The sequence below is a fragment of the Notolabrus celidotus genome, chromosome 23 (genome assembly GCF_009762535.1).
Source record: "Notolabrus celidotus isolate fNotCel1 chromosome 23, fNotCel1.pri, whole genome shotgun sequence".
Taxonomy (NCBI): Eukaryota; Metazoa; Chordata; class Actinopteri; order Labriformes; family Labridae; genus Notolabrus; species Notolabrus celidotus.
Window position 1 is genome coordinate 16,895,516 of NC_048294.1, and position 27,908 is coordinate 16,923,423.

Consider the following 27,908-nt stretch of genomic DNA (forward strand, 5'->3'; position numbering starts at 1 on the left):
TTGTTGAGTCTTTTACAAACATGTTTTGTATGTGTGAAATAACTTGATACATTTCTATGGTGTCTATTTTAATTCGCTCGATTTGGCAGGAGTAAGGAGCGTGTCTTCAAGTGTGTGCACCGTGCACGTGTCTAACTCTACAGGGGAGTCTAGCACGCTCAGGTGAAAAGATGGGGGTGGGGATTTTCGTATATATGACGTCAACGGGGACCCAATGCAAGATGCGGCCATGCCTCAGGAAAGTTGAATAATGACAGCCATCCTTGCTGTCAGTTTTCAATTTCACTGCCTCGTATTTATACTCCATGTTTATCGCTCAATCTTAATTCGAGCGTCTTTCTTCATTTGTGCGTCTGCAGCTCTTGAGATTCCTGACTCCGGTTGGTTCTCCTGCGCTGTCGGTTACGCGCGCACACGTGCACATACGCATATTCAGCTGATGAGCATCACGAGAGAAAGAGAAGCAGCGAAAACGGACTGACAGGGAGGGCGACAGACAGGCTTTGACTTTGGATGCTTAGTCACTATTTGCTTTGAGGGCAGAGGCAGAGCATGGACCAGGTGGAGGAGAAACACTGAGCGGGTCGTCGGGAGAAGATACTGGAGGAAAGCAGGGGGGGTTACCGACATCCGGAGTAGACGATGCTTGTTTGCCGCAGGCCCCTCCATCGTGAAATTGGATACCGACTTGCGGCGGATGGGGTGACCGAGCTCGCTGCTCCGCCGGGGAGGTCCCTGCCTTCGGACGGTACCGGGGTGGGAGCTGCCTGTTCCCGGTTCTAAGAAAGGAAGGAGTGGTAAGAGGGAAAATGCAGACGGAGGAGGAGACGGCAACCGCTGAAGAGCCCATTTTGGAGGAAGGGTCAGGACGAGAGCAGGTGGGGAAGGACATTTTTAATGTCTGTATTTAACCAGTGTTACTTGACGTGCACGGGGTTGTTTATGCTGCCACAGTACAAGTTCTTTAAGCTCAGAGTTGCGCATTTTGCCTCTCAGAAGAAACACCTTGTGTTTGTATGTCATTGCAGGTCGGTCTATACAACCCGTCATTTCTCCATCATGTAACGCGTGATGTAGGACATGTCGACTAACAGACTTTCATTCACCAAAAGTGTCTTCATTGTGTTTACTGCAGAAAAGTCCACATTTCCCTCTACATTTCCCTTGCTCGTAAAAGAGCAAGGACACGGTGCAGGACCTTGGCTCTTGTGTGAATGGGGATGAGGCTGTGGTTTAGATAAATAGAGAGGGCAGGGAACTCTAAATGCCTGCCTAGAAAGGAAGCCACACTATCATTGTGATATGTCTGACAGCGTTGTGTGTTGTGTTTTTTTTCAGTGTAGTAGAGAGTATCCATCGAGTAGCTGACACCTCTAAAATACACTAGAGGGTGACATCACAGTTTAGCCACACACCCAACTGTCTGCCAAAATACTGTGACACATAGTGAGGAGGCCAAATAACAGCCAAACAATTCTTATTTATGTTCTTCAAACTGTTGTTTACAGGTAAATATGATAGCTCAGTATATTTCTTTAATGTTTACAAACTTCTTAACACTATAGTACAAGTTGCCAACCTTCTTAGTGGATGTCTTTAACTTTATCACATCCTCCCGTAGGTACATCAACTGGACCTCCCATACAGTAAACCTCCTCTAAAGGGAAAGGCATCCGGTCAAAGTTCTTGTTTACACATCTGATATAAAGCCACAAATCTAAGCCTCTGTTTGACACTTATCAGAACACAATCCTGTAACCCCACCACACACACACACACACACACACACACACACACACACACACACACACACACACACACACACACACACACACACACACACGTCTTTAGCTTGTAACTTATCCACCTCTCTATAACTTCTCCAGTACTTAATAAACAGCTTTATTTAAGACAAACATGTAATCTTTACAATAAGAAGTTGAGAGAGCTCTGCATTATAAAGCATTAACTTAGCCAGCTGCCAGGAACAGATACCTATGGATAACTAAGGATGTGGGCAGGCTTTATTCTCACCACCATTCCCAGTAGCAGCTACTTAACATGATGACGGAAGGAAGAGCAAAGTTGTGTATGCATTCCATGTAATGGCAGGCTATATCAGGCTGAGATGCTATGCTGCTGAGGAGGAAATGACTAAGTCTTTAGCAGTGCACATCCTTGGTTTACTTTTGGATTTTATAGATGAATAATTTTCAGAGAGGAAGAGGTACTTCAATCAGCTTTTTTAATTAGTTCATGACTTTCTGACTGTAAAATGTCAGAAGATGCCCTCCAAAAAGCAGCAAATCCCCACATTTCATCCTGAGAGATCAAAATGTTGATTCATCAGTTTATTGTCTGAGCTTGAGTAATGTTCCATTATAGCCTTAAGGTCCAAAACACACTTTTCCCCTTAAACTGATTCAAGTAATGGCTAACGAAATAGTCCCAAAAAGACAGAATTAAGTGTTTTAAAATTTGTGGTAATTACACCCCAAAGCAAATAAAATCCAGTGTAACAATGCCTGTTAAATGATGCCTCTCACTTTATTCCACCACTCGCCCCTCTACTTATCTGCAGGCATGTGCAGATGTTTAGCAATGAAGTCAGTCTTCATCTGCTCTCTGGCTCCATTACTCTCTCCCTGTCAGCTTCCCATCACTGTCTCCTTCCTGTAGACATGCCTGTTATAAAGTACAATGCAGCCACATCCCTTTACCTCCTGTAACATAAGCTACATCTACTCACTCTCTGGCAAACATATGCATGCACACCCACACACACATGATCACAGATTAGCCACAGTTTTTGAATAACAACCAAGTTTTGGATTTATCTGTACCTCTTTGTGGTGTGATTATCACATGACAACAACTTTTACAAGTTGACATTTGCAGGAAAGGACACTTGTATCTTTTAAAGCTTGATCCGTAACTCTTGAAGTTTCAACTCTCCTCCGAAAGGCTTCTTCAGTTCTGACCAGACTGGGGAAGAGCTAGAAAAAGTAAGCCTCTAACAGTCTTCGTTTACATTTTCTAGCTGTTCCCCAGTCTGGTGAGAACTGAAAAAGCCTTAAGGAGGAGAGGTGAAACTTCTTCAAGAATTTCTACCAAATCCAGTCGCCTTACTGATCAATCTTTGAATTACCATGACCTGGATGACTGAGAACCTTCACAGACACTTGTATCTTTCAACAATTAGTCTATTTCCATGACGTGACTCACTCTAAAGAGGAAGGGAAGACAGATTTAATGTGTTTGAGTCATGGGTGGCGTGAGAAAAGTGAAGTTGTCACGGAAGAGGAAAGGATCATCCTGAATTACATGTGTAATGGCAATTTCTTGTTCAGGTTATGATGTCAGCGTGATGGATGAAATGAGCATATGGAGAAACAAATGATTGTCTTTTGTTGAGTTTCATTATCAACACTCTTAAGAGGGAGAAAGCAGTGACAACGAGTGAACTTCTCTCAGTCAAAGTCAGGCTTCCTCCCCGAAAGTGCACGAAAACAGAGTATATGAACCAGTGAAAACACGTGTGGCATATGACAGGAAGCTCTTCCAAAAAAGGTAAAATCTTCTAGTCTAACTGAGATCATTGGCTAAGTAAAAAACAGGACACATGAGAGAGCATACGTAAGCAAGGTACGTGAGAAAGCTAGGATGGGAGTACAGGAAACCTCCCGTCTGCGACCTTTGGAGAAACTGCACCTGCAACAGTTTCACTCTTACACAAACACATGAGAAAACATCTAACTCAGTTATTTTCCACCACACATGTTATAATTTCTAGTCTAATGCACAAACTTTAGTGACAGCATATGTTACCTGAACACAAGAGACTAAGCTTTTGTTTTATAACGATCAAAGACAAAATAGTCTGAATTTGATACCACAATAAAACACCTACAGTGACAATAAACCCACTTCACAGAGAAGTGAACATTCAGTTTAGATGCTCTTAATGTGGATTGGCAATCAAATCTATCATGACAGCAAAGAAAAAAAGACTGTAAATAACAGAATGTTGACTATCATCTTGAAGTTAGCTTTACATATGGAAAACAGCCTTTAGATTTATATTTATGTAAATTTCACTGCTGCTCAGAGTTTATGCTCCATGAGATAGATAAGATTGCAATTTCTAAACAGACAAAGGCTTAATGAGGCATCGAAGGAAAAGCAGATGTGTTACATAAACAATTTCCGAAGGAGAATGTGTCAAATAATACTGATTTAATATTAAAACACTTATAATTTACGCTTGTGTTTCTCTGCTTACTCTGATAATTATAGCAAATTGATTCCTCTGATTCTGAGCACATACCTTTAATTAAACAGAGGATATGTCACAAGGGTTAATATACAGCAACATAATAACCGTTGGCATTGCTCTGAGTCTGAATATACCACTCCACTGAAAATATGCTCTAAATTGATTGTTTACTACATTTCATTTCAGTCCTCATTTACACCTTCCACTCATGAGATTGTTTGTTGCTGTATCAAACGGATACTTCAGTCACAGGAAAATATCAATCAAGATGTGATTCGTTTTAGCATTCTTCTGAAATGTTGCTCAAGGACACTAGCTTTAAATATGCTCTTGATGTTATGATAAGGTGTTTTCTTTCAACTGCCAGGCTGTAATATAGATATATATTTTGTTTCTTAGTCTATTTTAAAAATTCCGGCTTAGCATCTACAGTAATGTAACTGGCATGAACTCAAGCTCATGTGTAGGCCGACTGCTGCCGCTTAGTGATATATCATTTATAAATAGGTGACCTACATCTTACCTGCTGATCGTTGTTATGGATAATTAATCTCCTCTAAACACACTCTATAAAAAAAAAACATTTGTAAATGAGGAATAATATTTTCAATATGATGAGCTTATGATGAGACGTTCATTTTTCATCACCCCAAGTGCAAATGAACATCATTTGATGTTGCCGTATATTAGAGACATGACATCCTTAAGAGCACTTTCATTGCTGTTGAAATGGCAGACCGTTTTTTAACAGTGTACTGCAGGCATCAACAGCACTTTTTCCTGTCCTCACTTCCTCACTTCGTTTGCCACCCACTTGCTAGGATTGCTAATTATAGCTGCTCCAGTCACACCTAACCAGCTGAATCAGTCTGAAGAGAGAGAGAGAGAGAGAGAGAGAGAGAGAGAGAGAGAGAGAGCAAAACAGGGTCGCAACTAAACATTGTAATACGAAGAGGGGTTTGTAATAAAACCAAAACAAAAAGTGCCATGTGCATCAATGTAGGACATTATTAACATTTGTTTTTAATTTAATGTAATGAGTCATCGGGTTGGTAAGATGACCCTGATATGCTGATGGTAGATGCCATCATCTTACGAGTCATCAGCATTCCTTTTTAGAAAATCTGTATACAACATGTCTGCCATACAAATGACTTCACATCAGACAGAACTGCATCTAATGTATTTAATCATCCTCTCGCAGTGTAGTGCAAGACTTTGAAGGTTAAAGATGACACTTGAGAAAAATAGCTTTAATTAGGTAATGCTGTCACAAAAACCAAGCCCTACTTTTGAAGCATAATGTTGCAATCCTCAGCCGAGTGAGAGGTATGAGATTTAACTTTGACCTGTGCACACAAAAGAAGAAAGAGACAGTAACTAAATATGTGACAGAAATGCAGTTACCCCACCGTATTACAAGACCAGATTACAGAACGATTGAATTTAGAGTCATTTACTGGCTCAAGCAAATCATATTAATGAAAAAGCCCTGTCAAATGTAGTTTCAGTAGAAGCAAGAAATAACCACAGTACAGTATGTACAGGATCTTCAAAATCCTAGCAATGCTCTGAAACTCTTCTTTGAACAGAAAAGTGTGTGATATGTGTCCAAAAACCCAACACAAACAGCTTGTGGTCTAGGTTTCATGTCAGCTATCTGGGCTCTTCTTCAGAAAGCTGTCTCCAGTGACTGTGGATGCTGAAGAATATAAATAAACTCCATCTCAAGTCAGTAGACTTGCAAACATCACACCTTTATGACCTTTTCAGACATCTCATTCTCAAACCATGAGCATTAAATACGAATATGAATATTATTATGAAGTTGGACTTTCCTTCTCCGACTCTAACAGTCCCCACCCTTCTGGGAAGGCCTTCCTTAGGATTTTGAAGAGTGTCTGTGGCAGTTTGTGCCCGCTCAGCCGAAAGAGCATTTGTGAGGTCAGGCACTGATGTTAGACGAGAAGGCCTTGCTCCCAACAGGCACTCTGAATCCTCCCAAAGGTGTCAGTGGGGTTGAGGTCAGTGCTCTGTGTAGGCCAATCTAATTTCTCTAGCTATGTCTGTATGGACCTGGTTTTGTGGGGGCACAGTCATTCTGAAATAGCAAAGGGCCATCCTGAAACTGTTTCCACAAAGTTTGAAGCAACCAGTTTGCCAACATGTATTTCAATCAGGAGATACACAGTTTGAAGATTAAATGTTATTTATTACAACTTAATGAATAATGAAACTTGACAGATATCTTCAGGGTAAAGGACTCTATGGGGATAATTTTGTGAGCGTAGGATGTGTGAATTTGGCAGCAGAAGAAATCCCCCTACAGTCCAGACACTGGTGGTGGTGGTTGATGAATTCTAGGAATTGAAGACTTGCGGAGACCAGGTGGAGATGGGGAGGTGGAGGGGTGCGCGCCATCAATGCAAGAAGGAACTAGCTGGAGAGAGAGACATATTTAAAAAGACAGCAGAAAGTTGATAGGCTGACGATAAGGGCGTGCCACTGAGCTATTGGATGAAAGCCGCCGCTGATTAACCAATGACAGCTCCGGAGCATGCAGCTGGAAGCGGGTGAGCTATTAAACTGTCTGAACTTTCGCTAGAGCTTCATTTGTATCCTACAGCATTAAGGAGACCCTCTAGAACTCAGGGGTCTAGCCCAAACTCTGAAAAACAGCCACATACCGTCATCAGTGCACTGCAAAACTTGAAGTGGGGCCTATTTATTTCTATCACATTCTCATAGGCACCACAGGACCCCAATTTCACCTATCAGACTGCCAAAATAACATACCCCAACTGGTCAAGAGTCCATTTGCTGCATGCTTTTTGCCACTCCAACCCAATGCTTGGCACAACACATGATAATGTGAGGCTTGTTTACATCTGCATCGCCATGGAACCCCATGTCATTAAGCTCCTAACTCCCAGTTGGCCATGATGATGTTGAATCAGGAGACAGTTTGGAAGTGTAATGCAAATGCTGATTCCTATAAATGGCTCAGCACTCTTGGGCCCTGCTCTGTGTGTTTGTTTTGTCTACCACTTCATGACAGAGCTGTTGTTAGTTCCCTGGGCCTTCACTTCACAATAAAATCACCTACAGTTGACTGGGCCTGATCTAGTTGGGCAGCAATTTCATGAACTTACTAGTGGTTAATGGGGCATCCAATGATAGGGCCACATGAGCTTTGTATGAGCTAGCATGGAGATAACTCTATGGAGATGTTAATGTAAGGGAAAATAAAATCTTGACAGGGAGAATCCGGTTGTTAGCGCTACTGTGGCTACAATTTCGTATCCACCTTCCTGCAGCACGAACAAACATCTAACTAAACGTTTCAAATAATGATCAAGTTAGGGGTTAGACGGAGTCCTGAGGAAATGCTACATTCAAATTCATGCTCGTTTTCCGTGACTACCAACCCTACCTTTAACTGAACATTTCCATTTTTGTAGCAAACAGTAACTTAAAGCTGCACTCACCAGCTCTGCTGCCCTTGCCTAGATTGCAGGACAGGATCCGATATTAAAATATCCGTATTGTTCAGCCTATCAATTAGCATGCTAACGAAACACCCAATGTTTACATGCTGTATATAATGCTGACGGAAACTAACGATTTTGCCTCAGTGTCAACGAGAAGAAGTCAAATGTGCTGGAACTCTTTTCTGTAGATTGATTTGATATACCCTCAATGGTGTGAACTGCTTGTCTCTGTCATTTCTCTTGTTATGCAGAATTAATATATATCTCTTTATTTAAACTCGAAAATCATTGAGGGCAAGCCCTCATTTACAATGACGACGAGTATATAAAAGAAACATTAAAATGCATGACAAGCAAAATAAAAGATATAACCCTAAAAGAATGATGATCAATTAAAAACAGACAACAGTTAAAAGTAATGTTACAACCATTGAAAAAATAATGTTACACAAAGTTAGTGAAAACAGGTACAATCAGAGGTTAAACATTTTAAAACTAATGATTTAAAATGATTAAAAGAAACCAATGCATTTATTTTTAAAGTGCTTTGCAGGGAGTTCCATGCAGATGGTGCAAATACGCAAAAGGCAGATTTTCCCAGCTCAGAATTAACTCTGGGAACCTGGAGAGTGAGCCAACCAGTTGATCTGGTATGTTTTGCCCCAGAAGACCAAACTAGCATCGAAGATAAATATGACGGTAGCATTCCAATAAGTGCTTTATAAATAAACAGGTAAAAATGCAAATCACGTCTTTCTGCCAGAGAAGACCATCCCACCTTTTGGTAAAGTATGCAATGATGAGTGCTGTAACTATCACCAGTAATAAAACGTAGGGCAGAGTGAAATACAGCATCAAGTGGCTTTAATGTAGAGGCTGAAGCATGCCTGTACAATATGTCACCGTAATCGAGGACTGATAAAAATGTTGCCTCTATCAGAGTTTTCCTGCAGTGGAGAGGAAAACAGGACTTGTTTCTGTAAAAAAAAGCCAATCTTTTGTCGAAGTCTACTTGACAAATTTAAAATATGACTTTTAAAAGTTACTTTCTCGTCGATCCAGATGCCGAGATATTTGTAAATCTTCACCCTTTCTATTTCGGTGCCTGCATTGGAATTGATGATGAATTTACTCAGATTAATATGTTTGGACCTGGAAAAGAGCATGAATTTTGTTTTCTCAGCATTTAAGACCAACCTATGTTGGGTGAGTGCAGCTTCTAATTCAGAGAAGCAGTGTTGGACAGAATGCACAGCAGACTGTGCATTAGCAGCAGTACAGTACAGAATTGTGTCATCAGCATAAAGATGAATTTTACAATCTGAGACAGCAGACACAATATCATTGATATAAACAGTAAAAAGAACAGGTCCTAGAACAGAACCTTGTGGAACACCATTTACAATTTCAACCAAGTCTGACTTTACAGTTCCTTGGGCATCACACTGCTGTCTGCCCAAGAGATAGCTCTAATAACTATTGTCAAGGGGTTTTGACCAATCAGAATCTAGTAATCAACACAACCGGGTGATGAGTAAGAAAGCCGGGTCATAAGTTATAAATATGTGCTTCATTGATACCATCAAATCCAGAATACAAGTGGTACTGGAAAATCAGATGCTGTGTTTTCAGGGTCTTTCGAATGTCTGTGAGGTGTGCCTAAAACACAGAACTCAGACAATAAGTAGTGTTGTCCAATTGATTTTTCCCTATAGGTTTTTTTTAATACTAGGTTAATGTGCAAAAACCAAAATGTTTAATTTTGTGTTGTGTATTGTTTAAGCTCCTGACTGCTACATGTCACTGACTGTTAATAATTTTTGGCTTTTTAATTCTGACATTACAACCTCTTTAAAAGGAAGTAAGCATACATTACTGGCATAAAGACGAAGAAAACATATATTTGAAACAGCCTGTTCAAAGGTGCACTATAGCACTTTAAATACCACATTATAGTGTAATGAACTGAATTGTAACCCCTGTATTGTGAGATTTCCAATACACAGCCCTAATGTCCACCGTGTCTCAGAAACAAAGTATAATTTGTAGAGAGAAACGTTATTATTCTTTATTCATGACTGTGCAGACATTTTTGTAGTATCTAATATTTATTTAATTACTGTTTTTATATAGTATTAATGTTTTATATATTAATTCACACTTGCTTGCTCATTTATCTGTGCTTTTTAAATAAGCCATGCCCATAATTTCGTTCTGCCTGCATCTCTGATGTTATGTGGAATGACAATAAAAGGAATCTTGATCTTGATCTTACAAGATGTCAAAGTGCGGTCCTTTTCAGCCAACTTTAGTCAGAAAAAGATACTTGTTATATGAGTTTACGTCATCAATGAAACATTTATGAGGAATTTGACATGTTTCTACCTCCCTGCATCAGTCCTCTTCAAAAGAGATTTAAAGGAGGGTGGTCCAAGCTTTCAGCATGAAAAAAATGAAAGCTGACACTCTTTCAGTCTAGGCAATATCCTTTTCAGAGTGATTTCAAGGAGAGTGAGCTCTGGCTTTGATCTGTTCCAGGCTGACACAAGAGCCAAGGCTCACCAGAGGCAGCTCAAACAGAAAAAGGATCATGACATAACCAAAAAGCTGCAGAGTTTTGCACCAAGAGGCATTCTGTCCACCACAAACCTCCTTTTTGGTCCCAAAGTGCATCCCCACTGCTTGCAAGTCAGAACTGAGTAAACTCATGTTCAGTTCTGTAGTTTTACAGAGTGAAGATGCAGATTTTAAATCTGTGGGAAGAACAGCACATTGATCTGGTCTCTCCTTGGTGTTGGCGGACAACCTGAGTTAGACTGTAAAGAAAAAAGTTGGACGAGTACATCTGTAAAAAATACCAATTACATGGATGTAGGATGTAGGAGGTGTTGGTGGGAGTTTGTCTTTTCTCCAAGGTGCCTCTGCTTAATTATAAAGAATCAGTCTCTTCAACAAAACAGAGCTTAGAAGGACTAAACCACTGGTATAAAACGTGTGTGTACTTTGTTAGTGGGCATGGAATGGGACCCTCTTTCAGCTTCTATGTGATTTTCTATTTTGCTCTTCAGTCTCAATGCTAATACACTTGTATCATTGTAAGCAGCCATTTAGTAGTGGACATGGCATGGTGTTTGATTTCAGTACATCAGAATAATAGTCCCAGACTTTATGTTGTGTGGTAGTCTGTACACCCAAACCAAGCTCATTTAGTTACAAAAGCCTGTAACAAGCATCTTACATGACTGATATGTCCATTGGCTGATATTGTCAGGCACTAATCCCTCTGACTTTTTTGGTTTGAAGCAGGAAGTGCAAGAACAATCACCACACAAAGTGATCAACTATAACTAATTATGACAGTCAAATGAAAATGAATATTATTGATTTTCTCTTAACAAAAGCACCTGTCAGTGGGTGGGATATGGATGGAAACTAAACATTTTGTCCTCAAAGTTCACGTGTTGGAAGAAGGGAAAACTGGCAAGAAAAAAGGTGCAAGCAACTTTGATAAGGGAAAGTGTGACAGCTAGAGTGTGGCCCAGAGCGTCTCCAAAACTGCAGCTATTGTGGGATGTTCCCGGTGTGCAGTAATTAGTCTCTACCAAAAGTGGTTCAAGGAAGAAAAAACAGGGAATTGGCCATAGGGTCATGGGCGGCCCAGGCTCATTGATGCACGCGGGAAGCGAAAGGTGGCCTGTGTGGTGCGATTCAACAAAAGAGCTACTGGAGCTCAAATTTCTGGAAAAGTTCATGCTGGTTCTGATAGAAATCTATTAAAATTCACACAGTTTGTTCTGTACAGGACTGTGAAGCCACAGAGCAGTCAGGGTGCCCATGCTAACCTCTGCCCACAACTGAAAGCACCCATAATGGGCCGGTAGGCATCAGAACTGGACCACAGAGCAATGGAAGAAGGTGACCCGGTGGAACATGACAACAAGGTCAAGGGGATGACTTGGCCTTCAAATTCCCCAGATCCCATTACAGTCGAGCATCTATGGGATGTGCTGGCAACCAAGTCAGATCTGTAGAGGCCTCACCTCGCTGACTGTACGCCTTAAAGGATCTGCTGCAAATGTTTTGGTTGCCAGATACCACAGAACACTTTCAGAGTTCTGGTGGAGTCCACGTCTCTTCAGGTCAGGGTAAAAAAAAAGACCTGACCTGACGAGAGGGGCACCTACACAATATTTGGCAGGTGGTCATAATGTAATAGCTGATCAGTGCCATTGTCGCAGCTCTTTTTATAATACAGAAAACTACACTACCAGTCAAAAGTTTAAAAACACCTCCTCATTCAAGGGTTTGTATTTATTTTAACTATTTGAGAACATATATGGAATTATTTAATTCACAAAAAAGTGTTAAACAAAGCAGAATCTGTTTTATATTTTAGATTCTGTAAAGTAGCCCCCTTTCTCCTTCATGACAGCTTTGCACACTCTTGGTATTCTCTCAGTCTGCTTCATGAAGTGGTCTCCTAGAATGGTTTCTAATAACATGAGCCTTGTCGAGAGTTAATTTGTAGGATTACTTGCCTTCTTAATGTGTTTGAGACCATCAGTTGTGTTTTTCAGACCTAGGGTTAGTACACAATGGACAGCCCTATTTGACTACTGTTGTAATCCATATTATGGCCAAACCATATAAATTCATAGTTTTGATGTCTTCAGTATTAATCTACAATGTTGAAAATAATTAAAATAAATAAAAAACATTGAATGAGAAGGTGTGTCCAAAACCTTTGACTGGTCGTGTACATTCGGGGTATCATCATGTGTTTTTCGAGCAGACCAGTTCATAGTATAAAATACACTGTCTACAACACATGCAGTAGAGCATCATACCTGAGTGTATGGAGAAGGAACAGAATTCTATTTAAGAAAGTAGCCTTCTGAGGAACACCCGGAATATCATAGGAATACTAAGTCTGTGCAAATAAAGAGCTGTTTCATTCCAGCTGAAAAATGTTCTACATTAGCCACTTCTTTGAAATTGATACTGTTATCAGATTGAATAACCTCATATCACTAAGTCCCTAGTTAATTGTTAAAGAGCATCTCCGGGCTCCGTTGGAAATAGACCTGCTCATGCTGACTAATAGTGATTGACACAAGTGCATGCAGGAATAATTTGACTCCTGTCTTGGGTCTTATTTCCTCTCACTGGGCTAACACCAGCTGCAGAGGCTTGATGAAACTGTCAAGACCCAAACAGGTTTTTCTTTTTTTATTTGCAAGAATTTCCTCTTTTTTTTTTTTTAGCAAAATTCATGTGAATGTGAGAGTGACAGGACAGGAAAGAATTGATGATAGGTAAATGAAGTTGATTGAGACGGAAGGGCAGGAGGAGAAAGAGAAAGATACAATTTGGCAGTTGAGTTCCCTGGAGAGTGGTGCAGTCTGTCACCAACACCGCTGCCATCTCTGTAGCCCCTCCCCCCTCCTGTATATTCTTTGAAACTGTTCATACTTCCTTTCATGAAAAGTTCATGACCGCTTGCATGTCTCTCACACTTCTCATCCTCTCTCTCTCTCTCCATCTTTACCCTACATATTCAGCCCAATCAATGCGCTCAGAGACAGACTTTCAAAGTGGATGTAAAAGAGGAGACATGGGGGGTGAGGAGGAGGTGGAGGAGGAGACGGAGAGGTTGAGAATGACAGAGTAAATGCATAGGAGATGCTAGGGAAGATTCAGGATGAGAAAAAGATAACAAAAAGGAAGGAGGATGTGAAGAAAAAGGCAGACAGACAGCAAACAGCGTGATATTAAATTGACACTGAAGATAATTCTCATGTCTTTATAAAGTTATGGCCCATCTCTGTTCCCTTAGTGTGCAGTTGGATGTGTTTCGGGGGCTTCTGCAGGGAGATAATGGATTGGTCTAGTGTATGTGCCCTCCACTCTGCCTTTCACTGCTTGCCCTTGACGTACAGTCGTAAAAAGGGAGCACGACTGTGTGTGTGTGTGTGTGTGTGTGTGTGTGTGTGTGTGTGTGTGTGTGCGTTGCAGCAAGCCAAATATGCTAGTGGATAGCAAATTGTAGCTGCACTGAGAGAGTGAGAGATAAGGGGGGAGTGTGCTGACAGGACAGGGGGGACTTGGCTGAGAGGAAGAGAGGACATTGGTGTCATTCCATTTTTTTTGTCATCTTGCTTTGTTGCCTTTTGCATTGTCGCATGCAGCACGAGGCAGAGGACAGCAACATGGAGAGGGCACATGTGACTGTAGACATAAATAAAAACACAATCACAGCTCAGGTGTGTGTTAACCGTGCTTTCCTCTGTTTCTATGTTTCACCCACGTACAACATACATGAAACACATGGCTTTTTTTTCTTTTGGCCCACCCTCTCCATCATCATTCACTCACAGGGTAGAGTCAGCTGGCTAGAGAACAGTCTAGAAGCATCGTTCTCATCTAAATTATTCACATATCCTTCGTTGGCTGCTTTACAACGCTGAGAATGTGCATGGTGGCGTGTGCGTGGATAGAGATGTGGAGAGAGAAGAGAAGCACATTAGACCATCTATGTCTGTGTATCTAATGTATATGCTTGTGTTTGAGTGCACTGTAATATGATGTCTCCACAGTGCAAGTAAGGCCGTGTCAAAGTGAGCACTTAGAGAGAGGAACAGACAGTGTGTGTGTGTGTGTGTGTGTGTGTGTGTGTGTGTGTGTGTGTGTGTGTGTGTGTGTGTGTGTGTGTGTGTGTGTGCCTAATATGCAGCACTTACCCTATGATGGGTAAGGGTTGATGTAATGGTCCTCTTTGGTCAAGACCTCTACTTACACAGTAGCTCTGAAATACAACACTGTTTACCAAACAGGATGATCATGACCATGAAACAAACTCACAAGGTAAACAGGTACATGAACGTATGTTGGTTCCTGGTCAAACACCGGACCATTTCCGCCATAGCTGTAGTTTTTCCACAAGTCAGACATTTGTGAATATTTGCTGGAGTTTTTCTGTCAAAGATACCAGCATCTAAAATTCCTTAATATAAAAGAACAGAAAATGGCATTATGATCCAAAACCAACAATCTACTTGTTTCTTTCTCTACAAAACAGTAGCATATACAGCAAAAAAATCATAACTGTCTCAGGGAAATATGACTTAATGGAAAGCTAAGGTTGGTAGTCACAGAAAACTAGCATGGATTTGAATGTAGCATTTCCTCAGGACTCCGTCTAACCCCTCACCCCCTTTCCCTCGGAGCTCCTCCAAAACGTCGCCCAGGCTCACATTCACGAGCACCGCTACTTTGCGACCATATGGTGGTGACTGATTCAAAACCGGTGCTCAGCACATTGTTCACTACGTCAACTCATGTCACACTCAGTGGTAAGAAAACACCAAAACCTTATCATTGCAAAAGTTAAAAACACAAACAAACATGAAATGTACGCGCAGGAGGCGGGCAGAATAGCAGGACGGGATTTGATTGGTTTCATATTTTGGCTCCTGATGGCAGGGATTGGTTGGTGTTTTCCCAGGTTTACTCCGGCTGTAGATAGCGGCCTTTTGTCCCTCTTTGAGAACACATTATGTATTGATTGCCATCGGGACATAAAGATAATTTTAACCAGTATAACAAAAAGTGCATCTAAATCTGACTACCAACCCCAGCTTTAAGAAAAATTGTAGTTATTTAACAAACAGTATAAGTCTTGCTAGATATGTTCCTGAGTGACTAATTACCAAATCATTAAAGGCTAATTTAAATATTGGTAGCCAACTATTTAAAAGGTCACTTTAGGCTCAGAAAATATTCATAGATGAGTATAATTTATTTAGCACAGCTAAACATGAGATCACGCAGTCTGTGGGTAATTAATGTAGAATTGGTTTTCTGAGTGTGGCTAATGTTAGCAGAGCTAACACCACCATACTTTGGCCCTCCTGGCAGGGTCACAGCTACAAGCCTATGCTGGGTATACACGCTGCTCTAGTCGAGAGGTTACATACCAGTTTTACCTGAGACAGCCTACATACAACTTCATCGCCATTTTCCAGATGAAAACAAACTGTGAAACTCCGACTGAGATTAGGAGCCATTTACCGGAGCTAGAGCCCCTGTCTAGTGGCGCAGATGGCTGCCCAACAGCTTCTGGTGCTGATTAGTGAGGGTGACAACATTTGATTATTTAGTTGACTAAACATAAATATTTAAGTTCATCAACATTTCTAGAGAGTGAAACAAAAGTCAAAGTTAGCTAAACGTAGTTGTTACAATAAACAATTACATTTTTATTTTATTTTCTCATGTTATAAAGTAAAAAAAAAAAAAAATCTAATTAAAGTAGAGATAACAGTTGGAAACATATAAAGCTGTGAGCTAAGCTAAGATTAGCATATTTTATCCAACTAGTGGTAGAGATGCATTTGGTATGGTCTCATTCTTTAGTCTAGGTACAAGCAGGGTATCAGGCAGGAGAAATTGTAGTGTAATATGTGTAAAGTTGTTTTGATATTTAATAAGATATTTTTATCTGATCTGCTAACATTAAAATTACAGGTCTATCAAACATCCTGACTCAGCTCAGCGTTCCCAAATATGGTGCTAATGGTTTATATTACAATGTGGCTTAACTGTTGAGTTGTTCTTCTTTTTTGTTGCAAGGTTTGACTAATTCCATTATGATGATCTGTTTAACATAATGTACTTATTGCACTAGTGAACCCTTAAGAGTAAATTCAAATTAATTTGCTAGCATGCGCACAATAACAATGCTTACATGATCACAAGGGATGGTGAGATAATGGGGAAAATTGAGTGTGATATCAAACAGACTTATCCTGTGGAGTATTGGATGGTTGGTGCCAAATTTTATGGCAATCCCTCCTACCTGTCCAGAGTCAGAGTCTCACCAAAGTCATAAAACCAATGTAGGTAAAAGAAAAAAAAAAACGATGCCAATCCATCTAATGGTTGCTGAGATATTGTCGTCCTGACATAATGGTGTATTGACCCACATTGCCATTCCTAAAGCCAAACCACTACGTGTAATGTTAAACTGGTGAGATTTGTGCAGCAGAGACAGAGATACACAGACTTTTAGAATAACATTCAAGCAAATGATCCAATAATTCCCATAATGCAACTCAGTAGTTTCCTTTTTAGATTCACCCTGCATTTCCAGCTGTATATCTGCAGCTTAAAAACTAATACATTCCTTCATTACATGCCCTCTCTTCTCTCCTTGTGTCCTCAAAGCAACGGCCAGTCCAGCAATCCCTGGCCTCCTCCCTGTGTCGGGAGTCCCATTGGAAGTGCCTCCTCCTGACCCTCCTCATGTACGGCTGCTTCGCCACCCTAGCCTGGTGCGCGGTCTGTCGTGTACCCGTTCTCGGCTCCTCCTCCATACCTATCAGTGGTGACGACAAAGCCACGTCGCCAGCTGCGGCCTACTATCATGACATCCCGCACTTGGAGAGTCCGTGCTCTAGCGGCTACGTCTACATCCCCCTGGCCTTCCTGGCTATGCTGTATGTGGTTTACCTGGTGGAGTGTTGGCACTGCTTCTCTAAGACGGCAATGTTGGCAAATGCTGAATTCCAGGTATGTGAGAAAACTTGTTTTAATATCACATTAAATACTGACCAAGGTGTTGTGAGGTAGAGAAATCACTGTAACTTATCTGGCTGTAGTCTTATGCTGCAGTGGGAGTCAAGCACTTAGTCTATGACCTTGAGCTACAAAGCTGAATCTGTTTACTCACTGAATCCTTGTTCACTCCGTCTGTGTCAGCAAAATAAAATAGTTTAAATAATGCTGTAGTAAATGTGTGCACAGACAGTTGCGACTCCGGAGAACTAGAGTATAATTACAGGCCTAAACAGTCCATAAATGAATGCAGTGTGGTCAGAAATTTTAGAAGGAGATAACACTGTTCCACTCTCAATTTCCTACTTGAGTTTGGGGAAGCTGAATACTTACCCACTCTCATGGAGATGAGCTGACCTGGGGGCATGCAGTCTGTCTTTTGTCTATTCTGGTCTGCTCTGTCTATTATCAGGAGTTCCAGAAGCACATTGCCCGCTGATCATTTGAGCCATCTGCTGCTGCCAAAAACAAAATATGTTTTACGATACTCAAAACTGTCAGGAGACATATTCTGTGATTAAAACAGCTCTAAATAGAGACTCAAAAACACAAATATCACCATAAACAAAACATGGCAGGACCAGAGTGCACTGGATTGGACAAACTTAACTATTCTGTATGTAAACAAAAGGATCTTCATTGTTTGCTCCTGCTTGTTCCACTAGTTTATTCAGAAGGGAATCCCATTTAAATGTGACATTAATTTACTTATTTGAATATCTCTTCATTCGTTGACACAGGAGGTGTACGAGCGTGTGCAGAGACTTCAGCAGGCGACTCCCTGCATCTGGTGGAAGGCCATTAGCTATCACTATGTGAGAAGGACCAGGCAGGTGACCAGATACCGCAATGGAGATGCATATACTACCACACAGGTGAGGGGGACTATTCCTAAAACACACTAATGCTGTCTTTCATTTTCATCCCTTTGTTTTTATGCTGTTGTGGTGACTTAATAACTTAAGTTTTTTTAACTGCAATGCACATCTAAATTTCTTCTATAGAGAAATATTTCGGGGCTGTATGCAAACAGCTACATGCAGTAATAATAATAATAATAATAATAATAATAATAATAATAATAATAATAATAATAATAATGCATTTTATTTAAAGGCGCCTTTCTTAGCACTCAAGGTCACCGTACAGGGCAGAGTTTAAAAAATAACAATATAAATATTAGGCAGATAAAATCAACAAGGCATGAAACAGTGTAATTAATAAATACAAATAAAAGTAACAGGATACAATACAGTGCAGTGAAGAGGTGTAATCTGAGTGTATATGACAGTTTAAAAAGATGTGTTTTGAGATGGGATTTGAAAATAGAAAGAGAGTTGATGTTACGGATGTCTGGTGGGAGGGAGTTCCAGAGTCGGGGGGCAGACTGGCTGAAGGCTCTGGACCCCATGGTGGTTAAGCGGGCGGGTGGTGTAGTGAGGTGAATGGAAAAAGAAGACCTGAGAGTGCGGCTTGGTGTGTTGATGTGGAGAAGTTCAGAGAGATATGGAGGAGCGAGGTTATGGAGGGCCTTAAAGGTGAGGAGCAGGATCTTCAAATTGATGTGAGTTTTGACTGGTAACCAGTGAAGCTGCTGAAGGACGGGAGTGATGTGATTGAGTAAGATAATCCTCTTTAGTAAACAAGCCTTATTGAGTATGAAACTTACACAAAGGTTTTAAAGTCTTCCAAAATCATGATCCTAAGTTTCAATCTGTTTCCTTTTTTTAATCTACTCTCCATCACTCCCCTTCCTTCATATATCCCTGGCTCTGTCCTCCCTCAGGTCTATCATGAGCGGGTCAACACTCACGCCTCTAGTTCAGAGTTCGACTACGCCCGCTATGGAGTAAAAGATGTGTCAAAGGAGCTGCTGGACTTGCAGCTGCACCCTGCTGTTCGCCTCCGTTTCACCAAGTGTTTCAGGTACGACACTCAACACGAACAATGACTGCTCACTCAGAAGACCTGTCACGAAAGGTGATACTAATTCAGAGGTGTGAACATGCTATAAATAACTTTTTTCTGCTCTTTAGCTTCTCAAGTGCACGTGCTGAAGCTGCCTACCTCACCCAGGTAAGATGTGTTTGAAAAACAAATGTGTATTATGATATTTTTCTGTCAAATTAAGCACTTGTTAATTTACTTATTCAATCTGAAAACAGGATGAATGTAAAATCCAAAGTGCAAAGGCATATTTTTCAATTCATCTTTTGCAAACACTCAGCAGCATGTTGACAGCTGCTACCGAGCTTCTTGGCAAGAGAAAACATGTTGAATTAAACTGATAAAAAAGCAGATTTACCACTACAGTATTTTCTTTTGACAATTTGTTCTTCGTAATGGCTAGAGACCTACAAAAGCAGGTTTCTTGAGGCTCACTAATCAAGATAAGATAAGCACCGTGAGTTTCTTCAAGTGCTGTACCCATGCCGACTTTTTTCAGTGTTGAGTGAATAGAAGTGTGTAAAAGTATTTATGTACTGGATGGCAGACAAAGTAAACCTCCACCTGATGATGATCAATGAGCAAACACAGAAAATAAGAAATGAGAGTACGATAAGTAAAGAAACAGGGGTGTACCAGTCTCAGGCTTATGTTGTTTAAATCTAGATTTGTATCCTACCTGTGTCCACATTAGTCTTACGTTTTTCTTAGAAGGCCCACGCGTATCCCTTTAACCATTAGCCTCTCTCTTAAAGTTACTCCTTTCTTAATGTTTGAAGGCACATCAACACTGCACCTTTACCTCAGTACCTAACCAGATGAAGGATTTAAGTCAGGGAGTGTGTTTGAGTTATCAGAAGCTCATCAGCTGAAGAAGCAGGGACACTTGTTTTGAATGTATTCAGTAGTTTTTAAAGGCTGCAGAAAAGGATTCCTCTTAGAATATTTAGATGCCTTCATGAAACTTCATGAACAGTGAACACTAAAAGATTATTAAAATATTGAATAACTGCCAGCATTATAAACATTGTTAATGCTGGACACTGAAGAGACAGTTTGAGACAGTTTGTTGGGTTTACTCTGAGCCAGGCTGTTGCTCCTGCATTGCTCCATGCACAATCATGCAAATAAAGAACAGAAGTGCAGATATACATGACTGATCTCTGCTTATTATTTGAATCATTGCCTTTTACTGTTGAGCCTCAGAAAACACCATAGCTCTTGCTGTCCAGTCCCACTTATATCTAGATCTGGAAATTAAACTGTGAACTGTTTCTTTAAATTCTCTAAAGCTGACTCCTTCTATTGTCTTTCTTCTACTTCAAGCGAGCACGCTTCTTTGGAGAGAACGAGGGGCTGGACGACTACATGGAGGCCAGGGAGGGAATGCATCTCAAGAATGTGGATTTTCGAGAGCATATCCTGGCCTTCCCAGACCCTACTCATCAGCCGTGGTTTTCTCGCCACAGGGTCTTCTGGCTGGCTTCGGCTTTCCTCCTGTCATGGCCACTGCGGGTCGTGTCGGAGTACCGCACAGCATATGTCCACTACCATGTGGAAAAGCTGTTTGGGGAGGATGAGGACGGTGGAGGGGGAGGTGGTGGGGGTGGAGGGCCAGGTGGAGGCGGAAGAGGGGATGGGCTTCAAGGGGGGACTGAGAATGGGATCCACCCAGGAGGGATCGGGATTGGAATCGGTCTAAACGGGACGAGTTACAGAGCTATTTCACGGGTCAATACGGTGGACATGACAGAGTTGGAGTGGCACATTCGCTGTAACCAACAGATGGTCCCGAGCTACTCTGAGGCTCTCCTTATGGACTTGGACATAAGTAATGGGACAAACAATACCGCCTCTACGCCCATTTCTGGGCCTCCCTGCACCACCCCAAATCAGGGGAACAACCCACCTCCTCTTGCTCTGCCTGTGGTGTTCAACTCTGCTTACCTCCTCCAGAGCTGCCCCCGATGCAGGAGGACCACGTCCAGTTCCAGTCTTCCCTCTAGGCTTAGGGCCCCCATGGGAACCACAGCCCTCCTGAATGCTACAGTGGCAGGGATAAGGAACGCGGGGCATGGAGGCGGAGGTATAGGAGGGAGGTTGGTGCTCAGTCGAAGCGGATTCTCTTTGGGGAGACTCGGAGGTCGACACAACAGCTTGTTTCACTCACGAAGCATGGGAGGAGGCCTTGGAGGAAGCAGGGAAGATGGAGGAGGAAGCGGCGGAGGAGGGGGAACTGGTGGAGGAGGAGTAGGCGGTGGTGGTGGATTCCTTGGGCTCGGTTCAAGGCAGGACAATGAGGAGACGAGAGGAGTGCTGGAGGGCGAAGCGGATGAGGACGAGGAAGAGGAGCAGGAGGAGGAGGTGAGGATGAGAGAAGACAGGGGGAGAGAGAGGGACGAGGACGCAGAGCAAGACAGCGGAGGGGTAGTGGAGGGGAGGGAGGGAGATGGGGGAGGGAGAGAGCGTCCTCCATCCTACCAGGACGCATTTTTCTTCCCTGTCCTCATTATTCACGGAGAGGAGAGCTGCCACGCCAGAGACGACATGTGACGATCAGAAAAATAAAACACAGGAAGAGCCAGAGAGTCCAGGGGAAAAGAAAGAAAGCACTGAACGGAAGAGACGAGGGAAAACAAGATAAAGGAGAAGAAAGAGACTGAGAGGGAAGAGTATGCAGACTGCAAAATGATCAAAGAAATGAAAGTCCCATCAAAGCATAGGAGGTAAAAAATATGGAGGCATGGAGCAACAAGGGAAAGATGCATACACTGTAAGAAAGGAGGAGACAGTGAAGTGTTATATTTGAACAGATGCAGTGTACACTGTGAAAAGCAGGACACACACTGATTCAGAAAGCTGATAGGATGATAAAATGGAGTCTGGAGTCGAAGCGGGGGCAAGGAAATCGTAGACAGGGACAAAGTGAAGGAGAAAGATTGGGTACTCTGCAAGGATGAAAACTTAGGAATGTCTATTTCCAGATATATCTATGCAAGAAGAGGAGTGGGAGGAGTACCAAGTCTAAAAATAGCAGGTTGGAGAGCAGTGGAGAGACTCCAAACCAGCTGAGCGATGGTGGGTATGTTTTTAAAAAAGAAACAGAAGTGGAGGAGTTGCAAAAGGCCTGAAGCTTCGGTTGTGCTGAATTGAGGATACATAGAGGGTAACTAAAAATATGTCTCAATTAAAGGAGGGAGTGCGGCGAAAAGACAGGGTCCCTAAATATTTTAGATGAGGGTGAAGACACATGAGGTAACAATGCAATGCAGAGAAGTAAACGAAGAGAAACGATGACAGGCTTTCGGAATGATCTTAGAACGCAGCGTAGAAACAATAGGTAGAAAATTATAATACAAAACAGACTTTACATCGAGAAAAAGACACAATCAAAAGATACTCAAGAGGAGGAGAAAAAAAAGAAGATACAAGACACCATCTGAGCAGCAGATGGCTGAGAAATCTAATCAGGAAATCTAAAAAAACATTTAAATAATCCCCCAAGTAACTTTGTGAAGCAGGTTCTGCCATTAATAAGATCTTTTTCAAGTCTTGAAAGGTTTACGATTCAACTTCAAGCAGCATCTGGCTGGAAATGTAACAGTAGATCAAAGAGGAGAACCATTGATTTCCTCCCTGTCTCCTCATCCTGTCTTACTCCTCACCTTCCCATTAGCTTCCCCACCACTCTCTACCCATTACTGGTATGGAGCTGATAGCAAAACACTCCATAAACACAAGAGCGATTGCTTCCTCTACCTCTTTACTCTGCTCCTCTTTTCTCATACGACCTTCTGCTCTCATCCCTATGATTTTTCTTTTCCTCTTTCTCTCATCTTTATTTTGTCACCCTCTCTTTCTAGTCAATGGGTTTCAAGTGCAGAGATGCAATCCTGAGCAACAGATCTGTTGCGCTTTTTTCAGGTGTATCTTATTTTAATGAAATTAGCACACGTTGTGTTGTAAGTGAGGCGAGAGAATGCTGCACCAAAATAGATTCACAGCATCCATCATTAACTTTCCCTCCTCTTTCCCTCTGCCATCTTCTCTGCTCCTCTGCTCCTCCCTTTCCTCATTTTGAAAGTGGTCGACTGTGTGATACACCTCTCTCTGCTCCTGGAAGTGCTCGGATCAGATTTCATCTCGGCTAACTCCACATATCAACTCTCCTCCTGGCGGAGACTTCTGGTCCAGGATCAGATTCTATAAACCAGATATTCTCCTTCTCAGCTTTTTTATGTCTGTACATTTTCAGACATGTGGCGTGAGAGTTGAACAAATGATGAGGAAAAAGATGTTGAAATAATTGGCCTTAAAAGAAAACACAACATGTGATTTTCTCATGCAGCGTCGGGAAAATGTTACACCAGTTTTCCCCGTTTGATCTGCTCTAGTTTCAAACATTTGTACCCAGAAGAAAGAATAAACATAAATAACAGTAAACCTCCTACAATATACATATATTACACTACTGTATGTGTTAAGGCATGAAAACCTCCTCTATATCTCACTTATGTCCATAATATTGAACTGCATGGGAAGTCAAACATGATCTGCCATTCTCAGCCAGCAAAACATAAAAAAATATCTGACATTAGCTTCATATTTTTAATGCAGACAACAAAGTTCCTAAGATTCCTCCAGTTATAAAATCAAACCATGATTATAACGCCCTGTTCTGTGACAGGGAACCTTTTGGCCAGAATCTGCCTTGCTGCTACCTCCTCCTCTTGAAAAATACCCGCGAGAAATTAACAGTGCTCTCTAAAACATCGCCTCACTGTGTGAAAAAGACCGCCGGCATAGAGATGCATGTCACTAAATAACAGCTAGTGTGCAGGAGCTACAAATAGCTATGTAGCAAATATGTCTGCCATTGCACAATGCAGTGCCAAAACAACACAGTGATCAAAACATAATGGAATATTTCACACATATATAGACGGGCATGGGCTGGAATCCATAGGGATTAATTTGTCCTACTTTCCGAGTATGTTTCTGTGGGAGACCAGCCCAAGGAGAGCCAACTGGCACAGAAAACACAACCATTAGTGCTTCCATGCATATATTAAAACAAAGCACACTAAACCTGCTACAGTTTGAGTAGATCATTTAAGTTAAGCCTTCCCTATATAGTGCCCTTTAATGGTCACTTCAGCCACTTTGTGATGGAGGAAGGCGCTCCCTCGTTCTCTATCTGCTTACTCGGACATGACACTAAAAAGCACACGAAAAAGATGAGAAACCTCTCAAGGCGGTTTCCTGAAATTACAGTAATTATGATGCTTGTTAGATTTCATAAATAGAGATAATGGACATAAATGGACATATGCACACAAATATGGACACTTGAACAAAGAACCTGGATGCAGCAGAGACAGCGGGGAACCTTTTTTCAATGAAACTTTCTGGAAGATAAAGTAGAGCACGCGCGCTGACCTGGTTTGGTGTAAGGGACGAATGCACACCCACCCACCCACCCACACACACACACCCACACACACACACACACCCACACACACACACACACACACACACACACACACACACACACACACACACACACACACACACACACACTAATACTCATTCAAACACACTGATTCCAGCTCAAGAATTTCTGTAGCTCTGGGGGACATCCAGCTGAACTGGGCACACAGAAGCTAATGGACAAAGCAACTCATGGAAGAAAAAACTGAAAATAAACAGCAACAAGGACAAGTGTTTCTACATGACTGGAGAAGTGGACTTGATTGGAATGAGATGAGTGAATATGTGAGATTAAAAGACAATTATTTTTACAGCTATTTATCATTATCTCAGTCTCTTGTGGACTTGTGGATAAAATTGTCTTCATTAATTGTCCCTCAACAAAAGAAGCACTAAAAAAGCACTAACCACACTTCTATGTTGGTTTCAGTTCATTTCAAGATGTGGCTTTCACTAACGTAAAAGCACTCCGTTTGCTATTTGTTCAATTGTACAAATACAGCTTTACAGGTTCTGTTTGTGTGTATCGGCCATCATAGAGACAGTCAGCATCTTAAACTGGAAGTCACAAGGTGTGAGCTCCAGTTTAAAACCTGACTGCTTTTACATTTCAATCCTAATGCTTTGCCACCAAAACAGGAAAATACAATTCAATCTGTCATTTGCTACTTTTATATCCTTTGCATACTTGAGCGGACATTATTTCAGATTATTTAAGTGATGTCTAAAATCCAAATGCCTTTGTATGCTTTTTTATTTCATTTTTTATTTTTGTAAATCAGACATTTCTCTGAGTCTGGAAACCTCTGGTTCAGACTTAAGAAGGGTGCCTGGACTTGTTTATATTTGTTTGCAAGTCTTGCTATTTTTTCATGTACTTATTTATTTCTAACTGACAAGTGTGTTTCACTCATATGTCTCTGTGGCTGGATATTTATACGGTGTTTTATTATCTCGGAGTGTGTCAGAAGTGTGTCCTCAGCCACTTCAGGTGTGCCAAGAGAACTCTGTGCCCATGATGTCTTACACACGCATTCATGCTCGCTTGCATGTTTCGCCACAGCAGTAAAGCAGCCATTATAACAGCTTATTTTAGACTATAGCGACATTATACTAATACCAATACTAACCCCGCACATGCAGAGTCTTACACAAATGTGCACACACACACACTGAAAGCATGGAGCCGTCCTGCTATCTTGCCTTTGTGTCCGACGTTGCCAACTCTTCTGCTCAGGATTTCAGTTAATGCTGCACTCCTGTGTCAACACAAGCTCTCTTTCGTATGATTCCATTTACATGCCAAAGCAAAAAAAAAAAAAAAAGGATCACAGTTGGAATGCTGTGCTTATACATATGCACATACTGCAGGTATTTGCAAGGGGTACATGGCTGAACAAAGGATGCATTGAAATTTACCTGAGGTGACAAAGGGTGTGTTTACTCTGGAACAAAATCAAGTAGTCTGCAAGGTGCACAGTTTTGTTTGTTTAAAATTTCTGTATTTATTTTGCACATTGGCATTGCCGAGGTGCAGCTCGTGGTAATCCACTCCAATGGTAATCCATTGTCCACTAGGTGGCAGCAAAGCCTTATGAACTGAGAGGACACAGACACATGTGTGACTGTATTTCAAGGGTAAACCAACAGTGTATCAGACAGGGTAGAAAACAGTTGCTGTGCTGCTCTCTTCTGGCTAACACTTAAGTATAGTTCACATCTGCACCCACCTGAATCAGTGATGTCACACCTGCTATGACATCCCTTTAAAGACCCTGGCAGATGTGCAGCAAACAATGAAGGTAAAACCTACGAAGGGCATTGCAGTACTATGTGATTGTGCATTTTTCTTCACACTGCTTTTATTATTTTTCTTTTAACACGACTGAATGTGATGCAGAGCGGTACTGCTCGTCACCCTGCTTTGTTGTCAGACTTGTATATGTTGCTAAGCAGCTTTCTGAACTCATAACCACAAGCAATGTGAGCTTCACTCATAGAGACGACTGCACTGAGCCTGCATTCCCCCTTCTGTAGTCATCGCCTGGCTATGTTGCTTTCCAAGACACATAAAATATCAGAGGAAGGTGATTTGGTTTTTGATCAACAACTTATTTTTTCAGAAACGCTCTTGATTTCACGTTTTTCTTGTGCCCAAAAGGTAGCCAATATACAGTTTCTCTGTTTTGCGTGAGCATAGAAATCTTGCTCTTGTTTCTACGTTTTTATCAACGTCCTCACTTGACTGTCTTATGAAATGCTCTAGCAATTATGACCGATGTATTGTTGTCAATACTGTTGCTGTTTCTCTTGTGGTCATGGGAGGAGTTGAGTCGTCATACCGAGTTTGTCCAACACTGTAAAAAAACATGTCAAGATTTGGTTTGACATGAAATACCAGGGAGTCCAGCTGCATTTCAAACTTCATTTTTCAAAAACACTTGCTTCATCTAATCGTAATGCTTAAAACTTCAATTTGCACTGTGTTACTTGATTGTTTGTTGGGTATCAACATTAGAAAATAAAGCTATAACCCAAACGTATCAATGCAACAGGAGACCTCACTCTCTCACTTTCAACCTCAGACGACAAAATCATGTTCAGATTCTCCTTTCTGCTGCTGGATTGCCTGTGATCTGTCAAGCAAATGAATTGTTACCGCAATGTAGTTGTTATGTACATGCAGCCTCTATGGAGCTCAAACAATAATGTCACGTACAAAGCATTATTGTCTTACACAGTGATGTGTAAAGCCGGGAATGGGCTTTCTGTTCAAGCACCGTCGAGCAAAATGTCCTCAGTATTTAAGCTAATTAATATGTAACTGATAACCAGATTGTCAATATCACACCAGATTCTAGCTGTTGTCACTGGCCTGTTAAAGATAATGTAATTATTTCATTTGAATGGAGGGTGACGGAGAAGGTAATGGAGCTGGTGGCAATAACACTGTTAACTGATGCCATTCTGGCGATGATGATGATGACAATTAATTATTGTGGAAGATACAAATAAAGTCAATCTGCTTGGTATACCAGGGCTGGTCTGCTGGGATTTTCTTTACACAATGACACATTTACAATTTAGCT

General features: G+C 41.4%; 1 protein-coding gene across 1 annotated transcript; it reads left to right on the forward strand.

The window, feature by feature from the left end:
* Nucleotides 1-241: 241 nt before the first annotated feature.
* On the forward strand, nucleotides 242-27,858 carry LOC117806959 (transmembrane protein 151A). Its single transcript, XM_034675969.1, has 6 exons — nucleotides 242-878; nucleotides 16,993-17,337; nucleotides 18,123-18,257; nucleotides 19,169-19,308; nucleotides 19,419-19,458; nucleotides 20,656-27,858. Exons 1-6 carry the CDS (start codon nucleotides 810-812, stop codon nucleotides 21,880-21,882), a joined length of 1,956 nt encoding a protein of 651 aa, XP_034531860.1. The 5' UTR covers nucleotides 242-809; the 3' UTR covers nucleotides 21,883-27,858.
* The last annotated feature ends 50 nt before the right edge of the window (nucleotides 27,859-27,908 follow it).